The sequence below is a fragment of the Glycine soja genome, chromosome 17, assembly GCF_004193775.1.
Source record: "Glycine soja cultivar W05 chromosome 17, ASM419377v2, whole genome shotgun sequence".
In the NCBI taxonomy this organism is placed as follows: Eukaryota; Viridiplantae; Streptophyta; class Magnoliopsida; order Fabales; family Fabaceae; genus Glycine; species Glycine soja.
In genome coordinates, this window is record NC_041018.1 from 11,375,065 (window position 1) to 11,402,650 (window position 27,586).

Genomic DNA, 27,586 nt, shown 5'->3' on the forward strand with positions numbered 1-27,586 from the left:
TATTTTTGGCTTTTGTCTTTTTTGGTAAATATGAGATCAACAACTGATCAGGTGAATTACTTGGCTCGTCTAATTAACTTTTGTCCATGCGCTCCAACAAGAGGAAAACAAATTCGTTCAGTAAAATAATTAAAAGAAAGAAAAAACACAGGCGTTTGCAAATAAGCTTGTTACTAATATGTTGCATCTAATATCTACTACCATATAGTATATATTACAAGATGACATAATCAATTATAGGTTGAATTACTGTAAAAAAAAAGGTATAGGTTGAATATGTCGGGAAAACAACAGAGTCCATGACATTATTAATTAATAGTTGAACCATTTACCCTCAATTTAAGATAGATCACGACTTCTGCTCATTACGGGCGAAAAATTAATTAACTAGAATTAATGAATTATTAAATGTTTGATTGCACTGCTTATAAAAAAAATGATTGCATATCTGAAACCATTGGCATCTTGTATGTCTTTTTTTTCCTTGGACTTACTTGTAAGGAATAAAAAAATAAACTACTTATTTAACTACTTATTTAACTACTTATCCAACATGTTCAAATATGAACTTAATGATTATTGAATTTAACCATGATACACTAATAATACGAAATAGTTTAATGATGATACCATAGATTTGGAGCCTCCTTCCGGATGATCCAATTGAAGAATTAATTGAAAGTGGGACAGGAATGAGCGGTGGTGTAGGTACTTGGGGTTTCAGGAGGTGGAAGGAGATTTTTATTTTATTTTTTTAAATATTATATATATATATATATATATATATATATATATATATATATTAAATCATTATTATTTCAGCATTTAAAAATAAAATAAAAAACTAAAATTATACCAGTCAATGTTAACAAATTAACAGACAATATTTTAAATTTGGACGAGAGACTAAAGTTATTGATTTTAAAAAATTGAGAAATTAATCGACTCTATTTTAACCCTTTTTATTACACGTATGTCAAAAATAGATTAAAAATTCGAATAACATTATCTAAATTGTGTTCAAAAAATATTTTTCTTATAATTATAAATGTATAATTGTTTCAACTAAATTAACCCACTAATATGCATGTTTGAATGAATTTGTTTAAAATTTTATTTTTTTGAGTTTCAAAGAGGATTTCTGGAAATGATTACTGAATAAAGAAAATTGTGCAATATTTATTTTTTTAATTAATACTACTATTTTATAAAAGTTTTGTGCTACATTTTTTTTAAGTCCTGCTTCATATTTTTGTTTCTAAGGAATCATGGCCATTTTGTGCTTCACTAGCTGGCCATCATTCACCTTAATCAAAGTCATCATTGCATATTAATTAAGAAGCTCTTGTGGGTGTAGACTCCACTGCAAAAGACACTCGTGACATCTCACATCAACCTCCTCTGATACACTCATAATGAGAAGAGCCATTAAACTTGTTGGCACACTGCCTATAAATACTCTCATGACAACCTTAGCCAAGTACATATAATTCATACATCTTAGTTGTTATTCTGCCAAACATTGAAGTCTTTGCAGATACTCCGGCACTGTGTAGCCTATCCTCGTCGAAGTTCACGAATTACTATAACAGTGTACCATTTCATCAGTTCGTCCAGAACAATACTATTACTTCCTATTAATTTTTTTATGACAGCACGCAGATTAATTAAACCTGAAATCTTTTTTAATAATTAATTAAACCTGAAATATGTCTCGTAACATCGTTGCTTTCTTGTATGGACAATATTACACATCACTTGGCTTTTGTTGAAGTCTATGACAGCTAGCTTTTGAATAATCGGAGCACTATTTGTCCCGTGACATGCAACGTGGAGAAACTAGAAAAAACAAAAAGATATTCTTGTCACTCAAGAAAAAAATGTCGGACGAGAGTGGATTTCCTTTTCCCATTCATGTCGCACTTCTTAAAAAAGCTAATGATTCCACGCCTCAGAAATCTCTTTCCAGATATTCGATCAATAAAAACCCAAAGAATTTACGAGACAAATCACGTGAAAAATAAAATGGTTTTGCACTTTGTTCAAGTTCGAACACCGTGATGTTTAAAGGTTGACTTCATTCCACATAGAGTGGTGTCTAGCTGAAAAAGAAAGGTTAATGTCATAACTACATTAATTTAGATTATTTTATATATTTTTGTTAAATATCGTTTATTTAGATTTAAATATAGTTTTAATTTCATATTTTTCAATTTTTTATTTTTATTTTAAAATAAAAATATCTGATTCTCCTATTTTTTAAAAAATTAAATTTTAATATAATCTTCAATTTTACTTACATTTTTTGTGTGAATACATTTATTTATTTTTATTACATTTTAAACTAATTGAATCCATTAAACTAAAATAAAAAATAAAAAATAGACAAAATCTAGAATTGAATCAAAATTGTAAATTTTTTAAAATAAGAAAATTAAATGTTTTTATTTTAAAAATAATGGAACCAAAATTAGGACTTAAGCAAAATAGGAAGATAAAATTTGTGTTTAAACCTTTTATTTATTTTATAGAAGTCATGTAATAGAAGTTTCTCTATATATATTCCGTCTGTTCCTTTTTCATTGTCGAATTTTGGACAAATTTTTATTTTTATTTATTTGTCATTTTCAAAGTTCAACATCACACAAATTACTCTTTTTTTTTCATTTACACTCTTACTTCTCACCAAAATTTTAATTTAATTTGCACATGCATTCATTATATGGAGTAGAAATGAAAAAGGATAAAATAGAAAATCTTACAACTGTTTTTCAAAATCAAATAAACTTATTGTATTTCTTAATTTTTACTTAAAAATCTTAAAAGATGAATAAAAAGAAATAGAGAAGGTAATAAATTTATTGTATTCTTATACTTTTTCTTCTCTCGGTTTGTTGTCCTTGATATACACACATATTTACTCCTAATGACAATTTTAATCTAAATTAATATTAAAATATTAAATGCATTCTTACTTTCTCTATTTATACAATTAGTCTCTTTAAAAGAACTATAAGTATAAAATTTTTCTATTTGAAATTAAACTTGTATTTTAGCCTCCAGAAATAATTGGTGCCAAAAATATGTAATGTACCCTTAAATGTGAATTGGTAAGAGCTAATTTGTGAGTTGAACACTAAAAGCAATGTGAAGTCGGGGTGGCGAAAGAATCTATTTGTCCATGACTCATCTAGTTTGCCAATGCTATTTTTTTCATTAGCCAAAGAATATCATTGGAAAGGGAGATGGTACAAGAAATATCACTCAAAGATATACAGAATAAAGTGTCGAAATAAGATCCTAAATAAGTATGGTTACAAAATATTTAAGTGCTATTGCCGACATAAATATGCTATAAAAAACATTAAATTAAATTACAAGAACTAACAAATATATTTAAATTTAATTATTTTATAATTTATTTTTAAAATTCATTAAAATGCTTTAGAATAGTCCCTTATATTGACTTATATATTCATAATGGTTTAAATTAAAAAAACATTTACTTTTATAAATTATCTTAAAAATAACTAAATTAAATAATCATTTCTTTAAAGTGAATCAAACAAAAAAGTTACAATTTTTCAATTGTTAAAAGTGTTTTTGTGGATTTTTCAATTGTTAAAAGTGTTTTTGTGGATGAATGAGAGAGAATATCTTGAAATAGTCATAAGGAATATTTAATTTTTAAAAAAAAATTATGAATATTTTAGATATGACATTCATAAAAAAAATGTTAATGGACAAAATTGTATAAATTTTATTAAATGGGTCATTGATGAATTATAATTTTTAATGAATAGTAAATAGATTAGTGGATTGTTGTTAATCAATCATTATAATTCATATAAAAATATATTCAATCTATTCATTTTATATGACGTGAAGTAAAGATTATACAAGGAAAGATAAATCTCAGGCTCCGTATGGTGGAATTCAATAAACCGAAAATTAACAACTATATCTTTTCATTAAGAATCAGAAATATATTATTGTTATAACAATATGGAAAGGTGTCTGTGCTAATCATTGAGGGTTGAGAGGGGCACCTAGGCTTTGTTGAGCTGGTTTTCGTGTTGATGAGATGTTTAATTTACTAATTTAGTTTTCGTTCCTACTCTTAGATAAAAGCTTGTTTTTATCTTCTTTCTTCGTCTGGTCCATAGATCGATATATGAATGATTAAAAAATCTCACTATATATCTTCGAGAAAAGACAATGAAAAACTGAAAGGACGAAGAAGATACATGTAGAGGGCTTTCTCACTTCAATGCTCAGATATATTTAAAGAGCTTCAAATCATCTAGAATATGTGTATAGACGAACACTTTTATAAAGACGAAGGAATCTTTCCATGTTTAGCCTAGGTAGAAACAAATCACTCTATTTATCATGTAAAAGAGGGGGACACAAAAAAAAATGACGAATCTCTCCTACTATATAGGCTCATTGTTTTTTTATTTGATGAATTATATACACAGTTGTGAAACATAAAAAAATATAAATCTAAACTATCATATATAGATAATCAAGATTAAATGCTAATTATAGTGATGATATAACTACAAAAATAATGTATATTTGTCTTTTACTCTTCAATATTAAGATCTAATTAATGATTTATATTTGTAGCTTATCATAAGATGTCACGAGCAAGGTTCGCAAATCACAATAATTAACATGGCCTTGTATATCGGTTGATTATCCAGTCGTGTATGTGTGTGTCAGGAACGGTTAGGAACAGTACAGCAAAGCAAGGTTCCCAAATCACAATAACTTGGCCTTGTTTATGGGTTGATTCTCTAGTACACTCTAGCATATGCGGTTATTAAAATCGAGTTATATAATTCATTTTTACAACACTTAGTAATTCTCTTTTCATCACAATAATTATGTTATCTATCATTTTTTATTTTACTCTTCTTATCTCTTTCTTTTTACTGTGAAAAATACTGTCCAAACACGGCGTAGAAATAAATTTTCTGATAAGCACTTGGATCATATGGTCCCGAATTGGTCGTCGTTGGCCTGATCTCGTCAATCTTTTGTTCTGACTCCCCACACTGTTCACAATAGGAAAATAACTCTTTTCACACCTCTTTACTTATCACTTTATCTCATTTTTCTCGTATAAAGGATTGTAATCATGCAACAGGAAACACGGTAAAAATTTGATCAATTTTTGTTGAAAATGAAATGCATGGTATAACTTTTACAACCAACATTTAGTGAATGACAGTATACAAATATATACCAAAATACTTGAAATAATGCCACATACAAGTGCAGCAATTTAAAGACAACTAATCTACACGAATTGTAGTTAGATCAATTAGTCAACAATATTATAGTAATTGGCAACAGCAACGAGGATTCATCTGTTACAAATTGTACCTGCCATGAGTACAGTGCTCTCGTTTATTCAAGTATTTTCCTTTCCAAATAATAACTCGAACTAATTTTCATCACAGATACGTTAAAACTATCCAAATTATACATAAATAGAAAACTAGGACAGTTCACAAAAACTTGCAGATGCATAAGGTTGTTCAAAGAATGTTTATAACCTTTTTTAAGTTAAGGAAATCAATTTGAAGTTTAGTGAAATCAGAATAAGGAATAATGAAATATGAAGGGAAGTATTTTGACTCACGAGACAAAATATATATTTCAAAATATTAACAACACATTTTTTTTTCAACAGACTCTTTATTAGTTAAATTTGTTAAAAAAGCATAAAGTTTTCTCAGTCACTGATGGTATTTTGCTATTTGCTAACAACCATCTCACGAAAAAAAAGAGTACAAAACTAAAAAAAAAAAATCACAATCTTTCAAACCTATACGTAATACATATATAGGTCATGAACTATCCCGATTGAAACATATACTTTAACGTAAACTCTTGTATACGTGTTATGAGAGAGATAAGAGTTAATTTGTAGCAAAGAAAAATAGATGAAGCAAAGAATAACAGTAACAACATTAAACGAACTTTGTAGCAAGTTAATCCTGCGAAGTATTATCAAAGCGTAAACCCATACACATATAACGAAATAAGAGTCATTACATAAACCCTAATAGAAGAGATAAAGACATATTAATCTAGTAGTAAGTAGTAACTAACTAAAACTATATATAGCCTTGATAATATTAAGTATTGGGTACTATGAAGTAGTGCATGCAGTGGTTTAATACAGAGGTGGACAAACAAAACCAGGAGGAGCAGTCTTCCCGCAAGTGACCAAGAGTTGAAGTGCAAGAGGAAGAAAGATATTGAGGTTAAGAAGCTTAGCCCTAATAACAGTGCAAAGACAAATTGCAGCTTCAAGATCAAGCAAACCCTGTATAACGGGACAGCACACGTTCTCAACTGGGTTCCCTATTCCCACATGCACCAACCCTCCAAGCACATCCAAGCAAAGCCCCAATTTTAGGGCATCAATTGGGCAAGTCCTTTGAGGAAAAGGACTGCCACCGTGCGGCGGCGGGTACGGTGGTGAGATTGGTGGTGGGTATATCACCACCGGCGGCGGTACCACCGGAGGGTTGATTATGATCGGCGGCAGCGGAGGGGATACTTTCGGCCGGCCTCCGCCGTGATGCGGCGGGTGTTTGTGGTGACGTGGCGGAGTGCATGGCCCACATGCATATATTGGTGGCAAAAGATTTAACATTATTATTTTCAAGATGAAGAACATTGCTTTAGCCTTTGATTTTGGAGACATGGTGACTTAGCTAAGGTTTCTAAATTCTTATTTATTTTCCGTGTATGAGTTTGATATTCCCAGACTTTTAGTGCAATGTGTATATATATGAGTTGAATTATGTTTTCAATGGGAAAGCTTGAATAAAATATTGAAGCTGGCGCTAGTAAATGTTACACATGGCAGCATGTACGTAGAACATCCATCCACCAAGGCTTCTTCTAAGTGACAGAGCGAGAGAGAGAGGCAATTGAAGTTTTTGGAGTTTTCTTAAAGGTTTCTCTGATTTCGAGAGTGACTCCGTGACTCGTTCAGTACAATCCGTGACCTGGTTCGAGTTCTGAAACCTGTGTGCAGTCTCACAGATTTTCATTGTAAATTTTCCATACATAATTTGCAATATTCGGCCTCTCTGGTGAAAGATGTTTTCGTTATATCTCCATTCATTTCTTTCCGACTTGTTAATCAGAGGAAGCATATATAATTAGAGTGATAACGAATTTAAGGGTAATTAATAAGTGTGACTACACATATAGATAGACGGAGAGAGCTAGAAATTGAGTTTCTTAACAATACTAAAATCTTTAAATTTCGAAAATGTTATTAAATTTTTCTTATGCTTAAGGTGACAATTAGAGTTTGGGGCAACGGAATATATATAACAGTATTTATTTTAGATATGACATCCAACAGTTGATTTCATGTTGCTTGTATATATAAACCATTTATGTTTAAAGTTCATTTTTTCTAAAACAAAAGAACACGATGGATCTATGTTGAGCCGAATGCTGTTAATGTTAATAACCATAATTAAGTAATGAATACTCAATACAACTCATAACTAAATTTCTTGATTTTAGCATAAATGATTTTAAATTATTAAATATTGAAATGTGTAAAATTAACCTTAAGATAGAAGAATTTATGTTAGTATAGACGTATAATCCACCAGTTCAAAGTGTGCATCTCTTCAAAAAAATATCTCTTATGAATAAGGTAAATACTTGTTTAATATAGATTTTTTTTATTAATTTTATACGAATAAAATATAAACAGGGAATGCAACTATAAGTATCTAGGTATAAATAGATATTGAAATGCAATTAAATTGTTATCCACACAAATATAAAATCAGATATGAATTTATATAAAACACTGATATAAACACAGGTACTACAATATCTTATCTAAAAAAAATATAAAGTCTTATTTAAACCCTACTTGTTGTCATCACTAGTTATCTCCGAGAGTCCATGGCCGTGGATGCGTTGGCTTTGTGCATGAATTGTCACAGCAAGATGTTGGGCCACGCGGATTGGGAAGCTGCTTAGCTGTCTGTGCAAGTCCAGAGTCACGACACCTATCATACTGTTTGAGGATAAATTCTAAAAGATTCAAGATGTAATACTTAATATTTTTATTTGAAATAAGTGTTCCCGTTAAAATATTTACTTTTTATTATTTACTATAAAAAATTATGAGTTTAATAATTTTATTGTTGCTGGAAAAATATTATACTTAATCGTTAGAAATCATTCTTAAAATGATGTAAGATAGTTAATATAAATGTTAACAAATGTCCTTGCACTGTTGACTATTGTTTAGTGCGAACAAGGAATATTTTTATGGGATGTAATTAGCAATCCTACTAGCTGCTTATCACAAATCAAATTTAAGAGTATTAGTTAAACTAGAACAAGACCCAAATAATCAATACACTCAGTCGTAATCTTTATACTACTTGTACATATATTATTTATTCAAAATTATTCCTTGTATCTGTTTATTAAATTTAAAATAATATTAATTATTATTTTTTAATTACTCGTATGTCTATTTATTTTTAAAAAATTATACATATCATACATGATATAAAAATATAATAAAATCCATATTAAAAAGGGGAAAATAATTTTAATATAAATAAAGATATTAATAATTAAATGTTTTTAATTTGTATCCTAGCGTTTTAAATTAAAAAAGGAAGCTTAATTACTTATTCAAATTATAATAAGACATTAATTTTTTTTTTGGTAATTTTATCTTCATATTTTAATCATAGTTTTTAAGGTGGATATTTAATTATAGTTAATTTTACTAAAATGAGATAAAAAAAATTACTACCAATGAAATAAAATGATAATTTAATTGAACATAACTATATTTAGATATTTATTAAAATTAAAATGTATTTCTTAATTTTAAATGAAACTTAAATCATTATTTTGAGGATTAAAATTTTAGGAAATTATTTTACACAATTTATTTTAAATTGGTACTCTTATTTTTGTTTCTATAAGTTAAGACAGATTTGTTCAAGGAATGGTGAAAGTGAAACACTGAATGTAAGCACCTTTCATGACGGTTGGCTTACATTGTTATTCTTAAAAATCGAACATAAATATTAAGAGTTTACAAGTATATATATTTTTAAAAAAAATTAATGTTAGTTGTTAATTTTGTTTGAGGTTAGTGAAAGGATTCAAACTCACGATTGTTTTTTTTTTCTCTGCAACATTGTTACAACTTATAACTGCCTTGATATATATATATATATATATATATATATATATATATATATATATATATATATATATATATATATATATATATATATATATATATATATATTGCGTATAAATAACAGTCAACTTTGTATGCATAAAAAATATTTTATATTATTTTAAAGAAAAGAGAGTCATGATTTAGCCAAAATTAAAGTAAAACATCGATTGAAAAATAATATTTTACTGATTTGAATTTTTTATTTATTAGGATTTTAAATAATATACCAATTTTTAAATTGGTATATATTTTGACTAATAAAAAATAATATATTTTGTTTGCTAGTTTGCTAGTAACCAATGAAATGAAATATTATATTATGATTATAATTTGATCTCGATTTTTTTTAAATTTGAATTGGGTGCAAATATCATAGTAAATAAATAAAAAGCAAACACAGTTGTTTATAGTAAAAATAAAATATTAATATAAACCTTGAATATCAATACATGTCACTGCAAGAAAAATGATTATATCTATGAACAAAAACTGTCATAAGTAAAACAAATTTAGATAAATATATAATAAATTTTGTCCTATAAATATTTCTTCTATCAATTTTGAGAAAACATATAATGATAACTAATAGTCTGTGAGAAAACATATAATGATAATTAATAGTCTGTCAGTATAAAAAATTTGTAGTGTGCATAGGTAAGATTTATTAATTTCTATTTACAATCTCCCAATAATAGGTAAAAATTATTAACTTGTACCTACCGTCTTTAATTATAGGTGAAAAATATATTATAATAATAATAAATCTTCTAGCTATTTTCACTGCTGCTTTCCCATTTATATGTTTTTTTTTTAAAAAAAAAAGTTACCTTGTGAAAAATGATATTTAAATTGAAAGAATATGTAAGTTGTAAAAAGAAAAGAAACAAGGAAAAATAAAAATAAAAACCAATAGCATCAAGATAAAAAAAATATCAACAAATAAAAAACATTATGATTTTAATAATCTCAACAATAAACACATTAAAAAATAATAAAAATTAAAATTCTTGCGATTACCCCCAACAACTATTTGTAGAGTCCCAAAGCCATAAAGTGATCCATATAACATTACTATGATTTTTAACAAGAAAAAATAAATAAGAATGGGCTAAAAGAAAAGAAAAGGACTTGCTGGTCAAACTGCAATGACAATTGATCTTCAAAAGAATCTTTCATCCATCCAGGGAACTATCCAAAAGAAGTTGATATACTCCTTCAATGGAATCACTAGACTCATGTTCCCCACCTCATGTTGAATGTTGAATGCTCGTGATCATTGTTACTTTTATCGTAAATTCTTTTATTCCTTGTTGAAAATTGTCAAAGGACAATTTCTTGTTTGTCCTGTCCATCTTTCCTATCCAAGCAATTGAAATTCAGAATAACAATCACAATAGGAATAGATACATTTATGTGAGGCTCGACTACTAAATATGAGTTCTTTATCACCAAACAAGTTTTCATATGTGAGAAGACGGTAAACTAAGTACAAACCATGAACAAGAGATCCAAAACTTTCTAGTGGAGACTAGAGATAGTTCAAAAACAATAAAAATATTTCTCTAGGTAAATGTTTCACATACCATGAAAATTCAGTTAAGGTAGCTTAAAATGGTAGAATACTAGCCTATAATAGTTTCCTCCTAATATATGGGTGACTAGACAATCAAAGTCTCTTATTATTTGCTAACTCGTGGTCATTGTACTTCAAGTCTCTCTCAGACATTTTCACAAATAAGTCATCCACCACTAATTTAGACCCGTTTTACAATAAATCTAGGATGAACACATATTCACGAAGTGTAGAACACATATTGAACCATAAAACATGTACAAATAACGAAAGTGACAAAATAATACTTACAGAACATAGCGTATAGTAAATGAAAAGTGAAGCAAATAATGATGATAAGATGAAGATGTGCAAAACCTAAATTTTATTTCGCAGAACAAATTCATCCATAGAAATCATAGTAAGAAATAAATGAAATTACCTAAAAATCAAAATCAAATCTGTAGAAGATAGGAATGAGAAAACCCTAAGGTAGAGAAAGTAAGAGACGCGAATTGAGAGAGGAAAAGAATAAGTACTTCCAATGGATCCGAGTTGAGGAAGACGATGTCACCACCTTCCATTTCCATAACTCTTTTTATTAATCTCTCTCTCTTAAGAGACCTCTATTTTATTCTAAATTATAGAATTAAAATGATACAATAAAATTAGAATGGGATGGACTAATTCTGTTATTTATTAAATTATAGTTACAATTAGAATGATCATGATTTGTGAAAAATAAAAAAAGAGTAAACACCTAATTAAATTAAATACTAGTAATATCTTAAAATTTCATTAATTAATCCTTCATACATGCATATTTAATAATTTAAAAATAAGTGTATGTTAATTTAATCCATAAAAATAATTACTAATCTAAATTAAAATGAATTCTTAAAAATATTAATTAATATATTTCATCTTTATAATTTAATTTTTTTTTTAGTTTTACCTACACAAAATGATTTTAGGTACAAGTTTTTTAATTAATCTATACCAACCGGCTGTTAGCATAAGTTGTTTTTTAGAATTTTACGTACACTACTCATTTGTAAATAATTTTTTTTTACCTACAACAATTAGTTGTAGGTATACGTTTTTATGGGATTTTACCAACGCCACATAATTATAGGTAGAAATCTTTTTATATTTTACTAAGATATACGTATATAAAAAATTGTAGGTTTGAGTCTTTGAGTTTAACTTACATTAAATAATTATAGGTAAAAATATTTTTAAATTTTACCTATACTAATTTAATTTGTTATAAGAAATTTTCTTGTAGTGTGTTATGTTGATTAAACAGTTAAGTTTTACCTACACTAATTTAACTTACATTAAATAATTATAGGTAAAAATATTTTTAAATTTTACCTACACTAATTTAATTTGTTATAAGAAATTTTCTTGTAGTGTGTTATGTTGATTAAACAGTTAAGTTTTACGTAAATATATCAACTTTACATAAAACTACAATAATTGGATTGAAATGAGTTGTAAGTTAATTCAAAAGCATTTATATCATTTCTATTTTAGTAGGCCCATGGTAGGGTATGGGTTTGGACGGATGTTGACAGAACTAATTGGAATGAGTTATATTTTGTCTTTATCTAATTATAAAAATTATAGGTTTAAATAACTTTATAGTACTGATAAAATATGGTCTTTTAATTTTGGTACTGAATTTATTATCTTCATCATTGTACTATACCAATTATTCACTCCCTTCTTCTTCCTCATTCCTATATGGTTGAGGGAATTCCATGCTTATGTCGTTAGTAGTAAATGTAAGAGTGGATACAAATTTCCATTAATTAAAATGAAAAAATATAACATAAGAGACATTAAGTGACGTGAGTTAAACTGTATATTATATAACAATGATGATAATTAATTTTTTATGCGTGAGAGAGTTAAGGAGTATCACAACATTTTTTTTAGACTTAAATAATATTTCGATATCTAATCTTTGTATTTTTTTATTTTGGTATCCAATAAATTTTTATTTTTAAAAAAGATACCTATTGTGAAAATGACTCAATTAATAGTTTTTAAATAACCTAGACTTGATGATGTGGTGCTTCATTAGCCACACATTAACAATTAATGAAGATTCTCTCATGATAGGTATAATTATGTACGAATTCAAAAGTAAAAATTTGTGAAGTATCAAAATGCATAAAATTTAGATATAAAATCAAAATCTCCCTATTTTAGGGCACCGTAAATTTATTTAAGTCTAAACTTATTTTTAATAGAAATTAAATAATCTATGTCTATTTATGACTGACTTAAATAATATAATTCCTTTTAAATAAATAACTTAATTAAGATTTTTTGAATATTTTTTTATATAAGAGTATATATTATAAGTTTTTTAAATTCAATAGATTATTTATATTTAGATGTATATTGATAAGTGCTTATACATTGTTTAAGTCGTACTTATAAAATGTTGTCTTATTTTAAAAAATAAAAATTAAATTATGATTAAAAATAAATTAAAAATGAAAAAATAACTGATATGATGAGATTATATAAATCTAAAAAATGTTAAAAATAGAAACCACTAGTCACCATTTACATAGTTTTAGTTTTCAAAAAAAAATATATATTAGAATCACAAATTTTAAAGTTTGTAAGTCACAGCTCACTTCTATTATGACTAATACTATGGCTACACGTATTATTATTATTGAGAGTGGGAGAGGTGAGGGGAGTTAATCTTGATTACAGAACTGGTACTTGGTACGTACGAACCTACGAGGAATGATTTTCACGAACTGTACGTAATAATTTTCAAAAAATAAATAGCAAGTAACTATTTGGATTTGACGGAAATCAAAGTGGTAAAATAAACAATACTGACCAATCAAAAACCCTTCAACTGTTCTGTTATGTTATATGTTACACTAGCTTGTTATTATATATGCTGTCATGTTTTTATTATGATATATTGGCGCAGGATTTTAGTACTACTTTTGTATCTCCTTTTTACCAACTTGAGCATATGTTGCATATGTTGACCTATGATCTTGCATAAGTTACCCACATCTGATCATTTTTGTCTGTTTTTATACCATTATTAATTCTTCGTACAATTTAGCATTTTCCGTCAAAATATATTTATTTATACCTCCCTCATTTTGCATGAATGCTCCGTTTTGAAACGGATACCTCCAAAATAAACGAGTAATAAAATACTACTACTTAGTGTGCCCCACTGTAAATATTGGTCTAACACATCCCAGAATTGCATTTATTATCTGCTTTTTTTTTTTAGAAGTGCATATATTATCAGCTGCTGGAAGGCGCAACTAAGGCACAATTCTATCTCTAATTTTATTAGCTGGAGTTATATATTTACGTTACTTTTGTACCAGGGGGCATTTAGAGTTTTCTTAGACAATTATTTGAATGCTTTTGTATCTCTTGTGTTCAACTTTGACTCTTTAATGATATCTTTTGCTTATAAATACAAAAGTTGCTATATATTTACTATGTCTAGGTCGTTGATGCATATGACTATACATCACAAGGGCAAACAGGTAGTGGCAAACGACAATAATTTGAGAAACAAAATTACAAAACATAAATAAATAATAATTGAGGTTACGCACGCAGAATATCAACCACGTTCAAACACATATAGATACATATATCTTTCACGATTTTCTAGTTATAAAACTTATTCAGCTTACAAAAGCCATATTTTTTCTCGCAACAAAAAAATTTACAATCTATATTAAAAAAATTGCATTCTTTACAAATTCAAATGACAAATCCTAGTTGGGCACGTACATCTTGTGCTGCAAACCTTTTGCCCTCTTTATCATCAATATATTTATCTTTTGCTTCTCACAAAAAGAAAATGACAAATCCTAGTTCTGTTTAGCCAATGAATATGGACGTGGAACTTCCTTGAATCATTTGTGTTAGAATTAATTTCATTGCAGAATTTTTTTCTTATCGGCAAAAGAAAATATATTTCTCTGGAGGTGCAAGGCATACCAAAAATCCATATAAAAAAAATAAACTACAAAGTATTCCTGACTTCACCAAAAAAGCAGTACTGTGGACCCTCCCTCTATTTCTACCAGTAAATTATCTCTGTCAAACTTTCTTTCACCAAAAATCCAAAATACAGTTCATTGGTGAAAGTGAAAATCTTCTTTTAAGTTCTTCTCGATCTTTTTAATTTGTACTCTTTCGATCTCTCTCTATGGGAAAGAGTTTTGAAAAGCTTCCATTTCAATCTTTTTTCTATGGATTCGATTAAGAAAATAAAAAAAAAAGCAATTAAAGAATAATTTTACTCAACAGCCTCTGTCTCTTCATTAGAGTTTTACAGCCGATACATATATACATATCATTTCATAAGCAGCTTCAATGCTCAAATAGAAATTATGAAAGGAAAAGGGCAGAAAAAACAGATTGAAAGAGGAAATAAGGAATCTTAGCTTAAATATAGAACTTTTATTAATTAGTAGAAATTTCACTTAGATTACAAAGGACTAGTGAGGCTGACAGGGAAGACCAAGGAGCCTTCCATGCTTTAACCATCACCACAATAATAATGACCAATCTAGTACGAACGAAATGTTCGTTTCCTAAGAGTGCCTAAGAGTACGTGTTACTTTTCGTTGAACGAACATTTGAAGCTTGCTCAACAGAAAAACAAGCACAGATTAAATGGCACGTGCCAAACAGAATACCAAAATACACAGAATATTATGAATAAATAACCAATATAGCAAAATATAGAACCTTAAGCATACTAATTAACTTTAGGAAACAAGTTATATGAAGTGTTGATTTAAGCGCAGACGAATCCCTTGGGAACACCCTTTCCACAGTAGTTGAGAAGCAAGCTCAACTTGACTGGGACATTAAGGTTGATGCCCAACACATTAGCTTTGAGAGCGGTGCAAAGGCACACCGCAGCTTCAAGATCAGCAAGACCCTGAATGAGGTTGCAGCATGGGGTCTTTGGTGGCTTCCCAAGTTGCACGTTAATCAAACCTAACACATCAGCACACACACCAAACTTAATGGTGTCTTTGGGGCAACTTGGTTGCTTTGGGGAAGGTGGCTTTGGGACAGGTGTGTGTTTAGGAGTTTTAGGGGGTGGGTTGCATGGGACATATGTGGAGCTTACCACAGTGAAGAAGAGAATGTTGAGACACAAGAGAAGTGCACCCTTGGAAGCCATTTCTCACAATGGTGTTTGAAGTTGTTGCTCACTCTTAGAACACTATTCTTGCTTTGGTTTGGTGTGTGAGCTTGGGATGGAGTTGGAGAGGAACGAGTGGGGGTTTTATAGGCTACACTTTGGGGAGTGTCTTGGCGTTTTAAGGTTTAAAATAATTGGGTTTATTTTGTGGCCCATGTTAGTGAACCCATTGGGTGGAAATTGGGCAAGCTGGCAGCGGGTCAGCATGGAATAAGAAATACAATAATATCAGGTATGGAACCAAATTTGCATTTTGCAATGTGGTTAGTTGTCAACTCGATGAAATCATTATGTTAATAACTGGTATTACATTTTCAATGGTTTGCTTACTGGTTTGTGGTCATGATTAGTTGCTACTCATAGTATTTCCGTAATTAACGAGGTCTTTTATTATGATTTATTAATAGCTTATTATTTCACAATTTTATTATCACGATGTACATCTCTAATATGCATATAAAGGACTAGGACTATATTGCAATTTTTACAATATTTCGTAGATCGACCATGTTGACTTGCATGACCTACTTACACACACACATATCATCAATTACATCAACTACATTTCATGACCTCAAATTTACAGGACATAGGAGAAAATATAGGATTGATCGTGAATTAAATTAATTTGAACATAATTTGAGATTCAATTTAACAATAGGCCATGAATTAAATTAATTCAAACATAATTTGAGATTGATCAACTACATTTCTTGACCTCAAATGTACAGGAGATAGGAGAAAATATACGATTGGCCATGAATTAAATTAATTTGAACATTTGAAATTCAATTTAACAATTGAATCGTTAAATTTGATTCTTGAGTCAAATGAGTTGAATTTAAATTAAAAGTTGAACTTGTCAAATGAATGAGTTGCACTTGAGCTGTATATAACTTGATTTGCTAGGTGCATGATGAACTAATTCAATTTCTGTCTATCTATCTTTTCTTTTCTTTTTTAGAAAAACCAAAAAATATGTTAAAGGAAAAAATGGAACAAAGCAACAAAATATGGGAGACCAAGCCAACACCAATGAAAAAGAAAGTAGCAAACCTATAGCAATTAAGGAGAACCTATGTTATATTGCTAGAGGAATCCTCCAAACATGAGGGAGGAGCAGAAATGCACTAGCAGGATGCAAATATGCAGAGAAATCTGCATAATGTTTTATATTATTAAATTCATATAAATATTTTTAATAAATTTAATATTATTTTTTATGAAATAAAAAAAATAAAAGCATGTAAAATAATTATAAATTTAACATATATATATATATATATATTAAGTAATTATATATTTTATATTATTAAATCAATATAATTATTTTATAATTAATTTCATATTAATTCTATTTATGAATTAAATAAATAATTATAATTATAATTTTAAACGAGTTGAAGTAACAAGTAGAACTAAATTGTTTGCGAGCTTAAATCATATCAAGTTTGAGCTGAAAGTTCATTTTAACTCAAGTTGATTTTCAAATTGAATTAATTCTTATGAAGTTGAGTCCAACTGAATCCAACTTAGTTCTCGATTCATTTTTGGCCCTTAAGAAAATTTCTTTATTTATTCTAACCATGCTTATTTTCGATGAATTTTCCATTTTGAAATCTCTATAGCTCCAAAATAAACGTCCGTTAGAAAATAGTACTTACTGTGCGACTGTAAATATATTATTGGTGCATGTAACACATAAATTCCCAGATTTATTAATAGACATATATATTTATATGTACTGTGTCAGTGTCATGATCGAGATGAATATGACTATACACATATATAACAAGGTCAAGCAGGTAGTGGCATATGACAATTTGAGAAACAAAATTCCAAAACAAATAAATAATAATAGAGCTTGCGCACGCAGACAATCAATCACGTTTGAACACCTATATACAGCACATATGCATATATCTTTCACGATGTTTTATTTTTAAAATTTATCCAGCTTACAATCCATACTTTTACACCCAACAATAAAAGAAAATCAACCTATAATCAAAATTTACCTTAAGTGACAAATCCTAGTTCTGTTTTGCTTCAATGAATATCAATGTGGAACTCGTCGTATCATGAGAATTATTAGTCTCAGATTACCACAAAAACCTGCGAAACCAGAGCTACATGCCATCTACAGAGGTTTACAATAATTTGCTTGGTCCAAAGGTATCTGAAGCCTTATGTGTGAACCAGATTCTTAATTTGGCAGTGTTTTGAACTTCATTTCAATGGAGTGAAACTTTCCCATCCTGCAGCAGCCGCCATTATAATGCTGATTAGAGATTTCATGAGCAAAGATTGGTCCCTCTCTTTCCTTCATATCTTGAGAGAGAGGGAAATAGTGTTGCAGATAGCTTGGCTGAGTTAGGTTCTTCTCAAGATAATAGCTGGCATGGATTGCTTTTAATAACTGCTCATCTAGCTCAAGGATTCATCTTAATGTGGATGTTGCTGGAACTCAGTTCTAAAAACTGAGATAGCTTGCTAGTTTCTTGTTTTCTTTGTTCTTTTGTCTTTTATATTTCTGAAGCATAAAAAAAAAGTCACATATTATTTATGTTGATGGTCTTGATTAACCTTTATATAATATATAATTTATTTTTTTAATTTTTGAAAAAAAATAAATACACTTATTTACAAGTCATATAAAGGTTAGTTCAGACAATAATGATTAACTCTTATTAGTTGAGCAAAACAGTATGGATAAGTTATTATAAATTTTATAGTATATGTCTTTAATTTTTATGAATAAAAAAATTAAAATAATAATAATTTCTCATATAGTTTGTCTTAGAATAATTTCATCGGTTAAAGAGAAAATTTTAGTTCTTATTATTTTTCTTTTGTATTCTTTCGATTTCTCTTTATGCAAAAATAACTGAATAGCCTTTTCAGTCGTTCTATGGATTCGATTTAGAAAAGAAAAAAAAATGCAGTTAAACAACAATTTTTTTACTCTACAGCCTCTGTCTCTCCATAATTATTAGAGTTCTAATATGCCGATATGCATACATCATTTCCTAAGTGTGGGCTTCAATGATCAAAAGGAAAATAAGAAAGGAAATAGGAGAAAGAGAAAAATAAATAAATAAACAAAAAGATTGGTAGCGGAAATAATTAATCATAGCTTAAATAATGTAGATTATTTATTAGTAGAAATTTCACTTAGAATACAAACGACTTTAGTGAGGCTGCGACAAGGAAGACCAAGAAGCCTTTAAAGTTTCAGCGCATCACAACAGTAATAGTAACCAAGTATGAACGAAATGTTCGTTGGCTAATTGGCACGTGCCGGGCACAAATACTGAAATACACAGAATAATGATGAATGACGAATATAGCAATAGGAAGCTACACATTATAAGTGTTTGATTTAATAGCAGACGAATCCCTTGGGAACACCCTTTCCACAGTAGTTTAGAAGCAAGCTCAAGTTCACTGGAACATTGAGGTTGATGCCCAACACATTAGCCTTGAGAGCAGTGCAAAGGCACACTGCAGCTTCAAGATCAGCAAGACCCTGAATTAGGTTGCAGCATGGGGTCTTTGGTGGCTTCCCAAGTTGCACATTAATCAAACCTAACACATCAGCACACACACCGAACTTAATAGTGTCTTTGGGGCAGCTTGCTTGCTTTGGGGATGGTGGCTTTGGGACAGGTGGGTGTTTGGGAGTTTTGGGGGGTGGATTACATGGCACATATGTGGAACTAACCACAGTGAAAAAGAGAACATTGAGACACAAGAGAAGTGCAGCCTTGGAAGCCATTTCTCACAAGTTGCTCACTCTTAGAACACTATACCTCTTACTTTGGTTTAGTGTGTGTGAGCTTGGGATTGAGTTGCAGAGAATGAGTGGGGGTTTTATAGGGTAAGATTGTAGAGCGTTTGAAGGTTTTAAATAATTGGGTTTATTTTGGAGGTTCATGTGAGTTAACCCGTGGATGGAAATTGAACAAGCTGGCATCGGGTCAGCATGGAATAAGGAATATAATAATACTAATAATATCAAGTATGGAACCGGCCTCATGCATTCTGCAATGTGGTTAGTTGTCAACTCGATGAAATCATTTCAGGCATATGCTAATTGGTATGAAATTTTCAATAGTTTTGTTACTTGTTTGTGTTCATAGTTAGTTGTTATACATAGTCAAAATGGATGGTCTGATCTAGTTTGATTAACATGTTAGTATTATAGTGAGAGTTATAAAGTTAACTTGAAGGTGAACAGAAGGAGAGAAAAAGAAATCATAGATTCAAATTCTTCTCACTAATAAAAATTAATAATAATAATTAATAACATTTGTAGATAAAAAGATGTTGATATTATGATTTTAAATCAAGTGAGGTAAATTGATTTATTTTTCAAAATCATGAAAAATTGAAAATCTTTTTCCTCAAATCATATTTGGATTATGAAAACACTTATCAATTGAGTTATTATCATTGCATGCCTTAGTTCATATCCTCAAACACAATGTTTACACAAAATCATTAAAGATAGAATAGGTAATTAACAATTTTATCCAAGAAACAAAACTAAGGAAGGACTAGAGAGATACACCAAGAATTTTATACTGTTTTGATCATGGTTGATCTACATTTAGTTACCTCAACAACCTAAGTTGAGATTTTTGCTATTAATTTCAAAGTTGTTACAAAGTACACACAATGAGATTAAAATAAACGACCCTCTTCTTGAACCCTTCAAGAAAACACAATGACCCTACCTTTATACAACCCTTCCATAAGAAATGTCTGAAAAATCTTGTCTCAGATCTACGCAAACCTTAGAAAGAAAATGTTTAGAAAAAAGATCACCTTATGTGAAAAATCCAACAATTAAGCGCAATTACTCAATGGAGATAATAAAGCTTTGATGATTACTTGATGTAAACCAAAGACGTAATAAAACATGTATTTCTTCCTTCTTGATAAGCTTCAAAACTCTCAAAGAAGGTGGGTCTCATGATTTTTGAATGAGTGTTACAGTTCAAACGAGGAGTTGTGAACTTTTATAATATCTCGTAATTTAACTAAAATAATCACTTAATATAAGTATGCTATTGATTAAATTTGTATTGGTTGATTCAGGGTAAGCTCTAGATTAATTATTTTAATGATTAAATTACGTGCATAATCGATTAAAACAGTAAGGCACTGTTTTTACAAGAACCACAAGGAACCTGATGTAATCGATTAACTCAAGGGGCAATAGATTAAAACATTGAAGGTGCATTCTTGTATGAACATGTTTTTGTTCATGATGTAATTGATTATCTTAATTGATAAGTATAATCAATTAAATCAGTAGCATTATTTATTTCAAGACTCAGTTTATACTTGGTCTAATTGATTGCAATTGATTGATAATCGATTATAACAGTAACATGTTATTTTGGTAAGAAGCCTTGGGACTTGGTTTAATCGGTTACAACACCATGTAATCAACCATCCTAAGTTTAATAAAAAAAAAAAGGACTAAATGTATTTTTATTTTCAATTTTTTTATTGTTTGACGAATTTTATCCTTAATTTTTTAATTTGGTGTATTTTACTCATAACTTTTAAGAAATTTGTAAATTTTATTTTCTATTATTTATCCATTAATAAGCATAAAATTGAGGATACAATTTGTCAAAAAGATAGAGATAAAATTTGTCAAAAATTAAAAAATTAGAGTGAAATTTATCAAAAAAAATAATAAGTTAGGAATAAAATGCACCACAAATTAAAAAGTTAGTGATAAAGTTCAATATCATGCTTATTGTAGATTTACATAGCTATACTATGCTAAACATACATACTCTAATCTAAACAAGCAATACAATATGCCAAATCAAAATGGTATTGGCATACAAAATCGATCAAAATCAAAACAAATACAAGTACAAGTTTTCAACTTTTCAATTACGAGAATGACTTAAATAAATCTTGATTACTCCATTTGGGCTCTAATATAAACAACAAAGTTTCTTATTATTTTTTTATTTCAAATATAAGTAAATATCATTTATTTATGTCTTATTTAATGAGACTCTCTTCAAAATATTTTTCATATAATAAGGTTAAAAAATTATACTTAATACCAAATTCTAATAAAAAAGAATTAATTTTAAAAAATTATTATTTTTAATTAAAAATAACATAATTTAATAAAATTAACTAATTTTCTTATTAAATGTGAAGTATATCCTTTTTTTTTCCTTATAATTGAGACAAGAGGGAGTACATATCCTAGATTACATAAACAATTTCTCATTATAGGCTTATATATATATTTTTTGTCCATGTTATATGTCATTTTTTTTGTTTTGGTTCTTGTAAAATTATTTTTTTAAAATGGTCCTTGCAAATTTTTTCTTTTTTATTTTGGTTTTTGTTATTTTGATTTGATCCTTTTAATATGTGCATAATTTGCTTTTAGTCCCTAGCATTTTTTTAAAAGGAACTTATTCTCAATGAACAAAATATTATAGGTGCCAAAATAAGAAAAAAAAATACTACAAGAACTAAAATAAAATAATAAAGACCAAAACAAAATTACAAATATTATTTAAAAATATTTTTCCAAGACTAAAAAAAATAACATCTAAATTAGGTACCACCAACATATTTAAACTCTCGGCATCATTTTTGTTAAAATTATTTCATTGCTGAAAGTGAAAATCTTCACCTTTGTCGTTTTCCTTTTGTACACTTCGATCTCTCTTTATTCGGAAGATTATTGAAAAGCTTCCATTCAGTCTTTCTATTGATTCGATTTAGAAAAGAAAAAAAAGCAATTGAAGAATAATTTTACTCAGCTAGCAGCCTATCTCTGCATTATTAGAGTTCTAATTGTTTTTATGTAGAATGGGGATAATAAAGTCTGAAGCCAAAATTAAGCTCCTACAAGTTACCCAAACATTCCACTGTCAAGCCATACATTTACAAGATTTCATAAGTACTGTAGAATGCTAAAATGGAAATTGAGAAAAGAAATAGGAGATGGGGAAAAGGAATAGTGATAAATAATGCATCTTAGCTTAAATGTAGAATTTTTATTAGTATAAATTTTCACTTAGAATACAAAAGGAGTAGTGTGAGGGAGGCTACAAGAAAGACCACGAGAAGACTTTCAAGTTTCAACCATCACAATAATAATAATAATAATAATAACCAATTGCGAACGAAATGTTCGTTGGCTATAAATGGCACGTGCCAGACGGAAAAACAAAACAACAAAGTTCATAGATTGATGAATGACGAATATAGCAAAATATAGAACCTTAAGACATACTTAACATTAAGAAACTACACATTAGAAGTGTTGATTTAGTAGCAGACGAATCCCTTGGGAACACCCTTTCCACAGTAGTTGAGAAGCAAGCTCAAGTTCACTGGAACATTGAGGTTGATGCCCAACACATTAGCCTTGAGAGCAGTGCAAAGGCACACTGCAGCTTCAAGATCAGCAAGACCCTGAATGAGGCTGCAGCATGGGGTTTTTGGTGGCTTCCCTAGTTGCACGTTAATCAAACCTAACACATCAGCACACACACCAAACTTAACAGTGTCCTTGGGGCAAGAAACTTGCTTTGGGGAAGGTGGCTTTGGGACAGGTGGGTGTTTGGGAGTTTTGGGGGGTGGGTTGCATGGAACATATGTGGAACTAACCACAGTGAAGAAGAGAACATTGAGACACAAGAGAATTGCACCCTTGGAAGTCATTTCTCACTATGGTGTTTTGAAGTTGCTCACTCTTAGAACACTTACTTTGGTTTGGTGTATGAGCTTGGAGAGAATAAGTGAGGGTTTTATAGGGTAAGATTGATGCGTGTCTTCAAATTTTAAGGTTTAAAATAATTAGGTTTATTTCCAGGCCCATGTGATGATGTGAGTGAGCCCATTGGATGAGAAAATTTGACAAGCTGGCAGCGGGTCAGCATGTAAGAAAGAATATGATATTATATAATATCTAGTTTGGAACCATGTAAGAATTTTGTAATGTGGTTAGTTGTCAAGTCGATGAAAATTGAAATCATTTCACGCATACGTTGTTCTGAAATTTTTCAAAGTAGTTTGATTAATCTCAACAACGCATAGGATATTGCGGGTTTTTGTCATTTTTCATGGATTATTGAGAATGAATAATTACGAGGGCTCAAGATTGTTCTCATTACTCTGTATTTGTCTCTTACAACTCAACTCCTGTCGTCGAAGAACATGCAGAGAAATTACGATATGCATCTAATCACACTTAGCTTATCAAAGTTGTCTGCTTAATTGAGTAATCGTTACATGTACAGGACTACATATACACATGTCAGCAGATCGACGAGCCACGATTTTTAAGTTAAACATTCCCTAAGTTTGATTATAAACACGGGTTTGCAGTAGGTGTTCATATTTGAACGCCTTTGATCTCAAGTGTGATTAATAATAATAATGCAGCTGAACTCTGATCATGTGAAAGGCAGAAACCGGTGAAACATAATTGTCACTTGGCCTTGAAAATAGAAACCTAGGAACCTTATGTGTATGGATAATCAACATTAGATTGGAGTCCAAAGTAACTCACAGAGGCACAAAGTTAGCAATCAAAAATTAATTTATTAAAGTTGATTTATAAATTAAATGAGTTGAATTTGAATTATAAATTAAATTTGTTAAATAAATAAGATTAATTTAAACTATATATATTCAACTCAAACCAATTTCATATATATACGTGTGAGTGTGAATGCTTACGTGTAGGCATGTGTGTGTTGGGAAGTGTATAAAACATAATAAATATTTTACAATAAATCATAATTTTTTACATTGATTATAATAATCAATTTGAACTGATGTAGAGATTTTTTTATATTGATTAAAATTTTATTCGATGCTAAAATACTTTTGGCATCAGTTAAAATTGTGAACAATGCAGAAAGTCTCTATCTATTTACAGAATGTTATACCACTTATTTTTTTAGCATTGGTTTGCATATAATTGATAGCATAATGGACGACCCAAAATGTATGTTTTGCACTAGTATTGGTTAAGTCCGTTAGTTGATCGTTGACATGACAACATTGACCACTGGCATGGGATTTTGATGCTAACATAGCATTGACATGTGTGAGGTGTCAAAACTTACGAAAATAATTGGGTTGACTACAACATGGTACTTGAGGAATGTCCGTAAGATTTCAGAGTCCTTTGGGGTAGAATAGGTGCCAAGTTGTGATTTCTCACTGGGCTGAGAGACTCATGTATGTCAGCTTGGCGTCCTTGACAAATACAAAGCATATCCATGGTTAGTTGTCAGTACCCTAACAGAGTACCAAGAAGGGTGTGTACTTCCAATCGTCACCCAAATATAGTTCATGCAAGATCTCTGTGATCTGGAAGGTCAAAAAGCATAGGAACCATAAGTGTGAAGTCTAGATAAACTTAGTCGAAGAATTAGGTTACCCGGTGGGAGGTGTTTGTGCTTAAATAACTGCAAGGTGGCTATTATTAGGTTCATACCTGTATGCACGCGACCTATAAGAGAGGAATAATTTGCAATAGAAGTTTGATGATGATTCAAATAGAATGGAAATTAAGGGAAATTAAAGGTATAATCGAAATCATAACCATGTGTCTTCCTGTATGTTATTTTCTCAAAGTGATACAGTTTAATCGTGACAATTTGATTTCTGCAAAGTAATTGACAAAACCTTCTCAACCATTGATTCTCTTAGACTGCTCCTTATTATATGCATCATAATATATTCACTCATTTTTCATTAAAGTAGATGTATTTATTGAGATATTAATAATATAAGTCACACATATTAATTGAAAATTTATCCCATAAATTACAAATAGTTTCCTTAAATATAACTACTTTCTCGGGTTCTTGTTATATGGTTGGTATGATTTTATTCTTTTTATTAGATTTAATTTAAAATATCTTATATATTAATTATTTTTTTACTAAAATAACAGTAATTAAAATTAGTTCTAGAATAATGCGATAGTGTGAGAAATATAATTTATTAATGTTGGTTAGTCTTCTTCATATGAATAATTTTGGAAAGAAAAAATAATTTAAGAAAAATTTAATGTTCTCAATTAAATTAACTAAATTTTTAATCTTGTTGAATTAATAAGGACTTTATAATAATGACAGGAGAGAGTACTGCTTAAATTATTTAATTATATAAATATTTTTTAAAAAAATAATTTAATTTAATTTTTTTTATCTTCATAAATTAGATATTTTTTATATACAGAGTGGAAGTAAGTAATATTTTTTTTTATAAAATATAAAAAAAGAGGCTTTCACGATCACAAAAATAAAATTGTAGGTTACGTTTAAGTGTTTAACACATGATTCATTAATTAATCCAGAACATTAATGTTTTGTCTTGAAACCATTCAAAATATCACGGGAATCATGGACCTACAAGTGCAACGTGACATGCAGATAGCAATGGCTTTGCAGTTTGTTTAAAAATTACTGATTATTAATTTATGTATCATTTTTTGTTTGGTTTTTGTATTATCTATCTGCCTTTGGAATCCTACGATAATAGTTTTATTCATCTATTGATTATTCTTTGTTCAAATTGATCACTTGAAGGCTCACCATATGTAGTATAAATCAAGCTTGTTATATACTATAATAAATATTATTTTAAACACACTGGTTAAAGAATTAATAATAAAGAAATCATATATGTATTTAAAATTATGTCGGAGATATATGTATTAGAAATTATATTGGAATATTATAGATTTACAAAAATGCGATTTTAATCATACAAATCTTCATTCTCCTGCATTTTTTATGCTTAAAACAAAAGACTCTTCGCATAAAATAAAATTAAAAAAAATAAATTAAATTAATTTATATTTTTTATTTTAAGATGCAAATTTCAACCTTTTGTATATATATGTGATGTTACATTGACGGGTGTGTATTTTTCTTTTATTCATAGGAATTAAGTATGAAGAAGGGCAAAAGACTTTTTGCATAAATAAAAAACTTAAATTAAATTAATTTATATTTTTCATCCGCAAATTTCAATCTTTTGGATATATATGTGATGTCACATGGATGAGTGTGTATTTTTTTTTATGAGTAAGAATTAATTAAACATGAGTTATAACACTTATTATGTACAAATGTGTATATGTTGAAAGAAATATGCTAATTGTACTTTTCTACGGATAATCCATGCAACGCGCTGCGTAGGGAGTACATAGTCTGATGATAGTCACACGTAGATTATCAAAACATAGGGATACTTATGGGCATTCAGTATATTATTTTTTACTGCAATATATTGTTATTATATCAATAAAACATAAGCATATATTCGTCACATTCAGTAGATAACTATTATTCCTGATTTCTATTCATTCTCTAAACATATATTTTACTTATATTATAACCTGCCCATAATTTTATTAAATACTTTTAATTATTTATAAGAGTAAAAATTAAAATTATTAATATTATTAATAAAGAATCACTTTTATTTTTAATTGAAATTATAA

At 28.8% G+C, this 27,586-nt stretch overlaps 4 protein-coding genes and 1 long non-coding RNA gene across 5 annotated transcripts; all 5 read right to left on the reverse strand.

The window, feature by feature from the left end:
- Positions 1-5,985: 5,985 nt before the first annotated feature.
- On the reverse strand, positions 5,986-6,795 carry LOC114392917 (36.4 kDa proline-rich protein-like). Its single transcript, XM_028354175.1, has one exon. The coding sequence runs from the start codon at positions 6,725-6,727 to the stop codon at positions 6,191-6,193; it is 537 nt and encodes a 178-aa protein (XP_028209976.1). The 5' UTR covers positions 6,728-6,795; the 3' UTR covers positions 5,986-6,190.
- Positions 6,796-10,284: 3,489 nt separating this feature from the next.
- LOC114392065 lies at positions 10,285-11,440 on the reverse strand. Its single transcript, XR_003662236.1, has 2 exons — positions 11,266-11,440; positions 10,285-10,623 (listed from the first exon to the last, which is right to left on the reverse strand). It is a non-coding gene; the product is annotated as an uncharacterized LOC114392065 (long non-coding RNA).
- A 3,842-nt stretch (positions 11,441-15,282) lies between these two features.
- Positions 15,283-16,130, reverse strand: LOC114392171 (14 kDa proline-rich protein DC2.15-like). The gene has a single exon (XM_028353215.1). The coding sequence runs from the start codon at positions 16,036-16,038 to the stop codon at positions 15,643-15,645; it is 396 nt and encodes a 131-aa protein (XP_028209016.1). The 5' UTR covers positions 16,039-16,130; the 3' UTR covers positions 15,283-15,642.
- A 3,055-nt stretch (positions 16,131-19,185) lies between these two features.
- Positions 19,186-19,925, reverse strand: LOC114392484 (14 kDa proline-rich protein DC2.15-like). The gene has a single exon (XM_028353637.1). It carries the CDS (start codon positions 19,835-19,837, stop codon positions 19,442-19,444), a length of 396 nt encoding a protein of 131 aa, XP_028209438.1. The 5' UTR covers positions 19,838-19,925; the 3' UTR covers positions 19,186-19,441.
- A 3,166-nt stretch (positions 19,926-23,091) lies between these two features.
- On the reverse strand, positions 23,092-23,853 carry LOC114392125 (14 kDa proline-rich protein DC2.15-like). The gene has a single exon (XM_028353161.1). The coding sequence runs from the start codon at positions 23,779-23,781 to the stop codon at positions 23,386-23,388; it is 396 nt and encodes a 131-aa protein (XP_028208962.1). The 5' UTR covers positions 23,782-23,853; the 3' UTR covers positions 23,092-23,385.
- Positions 23,854-27,586: the final 3,733 nt, after the last annotated feature.

What these genes read in the sequence shown, in the direction of transcription:
- LOC114392917 (XM_028354175.1), bottom strand. Translation starts at nt 6,727, where the DNA reads ATGTCTCCAAAATCAAAGGCTAAAGCAATGTTCTTCATCTTGAAAATA.
- LOC114392171 (XM_028353215.1), bottom strand. Translation starts at nt 16,038, where the DNA reads ATGGCTTCCAAGGGTGCACTTCTCTTGTGTCTCAACATTCTCTTCTTC.
- LOC114392484 (XM_028353637.1), bottom strand. Translation starts at nt 19,837, where the DNA reads ATGGCTTCCAAGGCTGCACTTCTCTTGTGTCTCAATGTTCTCTTTTTC.
- LOC114392125 (XM_028353161.1), bottom strand. Translation starts at nt 23,781, where the DNA reads ATGACTTCCAAGGGTGCAATTCTCTTGTGTCTCAATGTTCTCTTCTTC.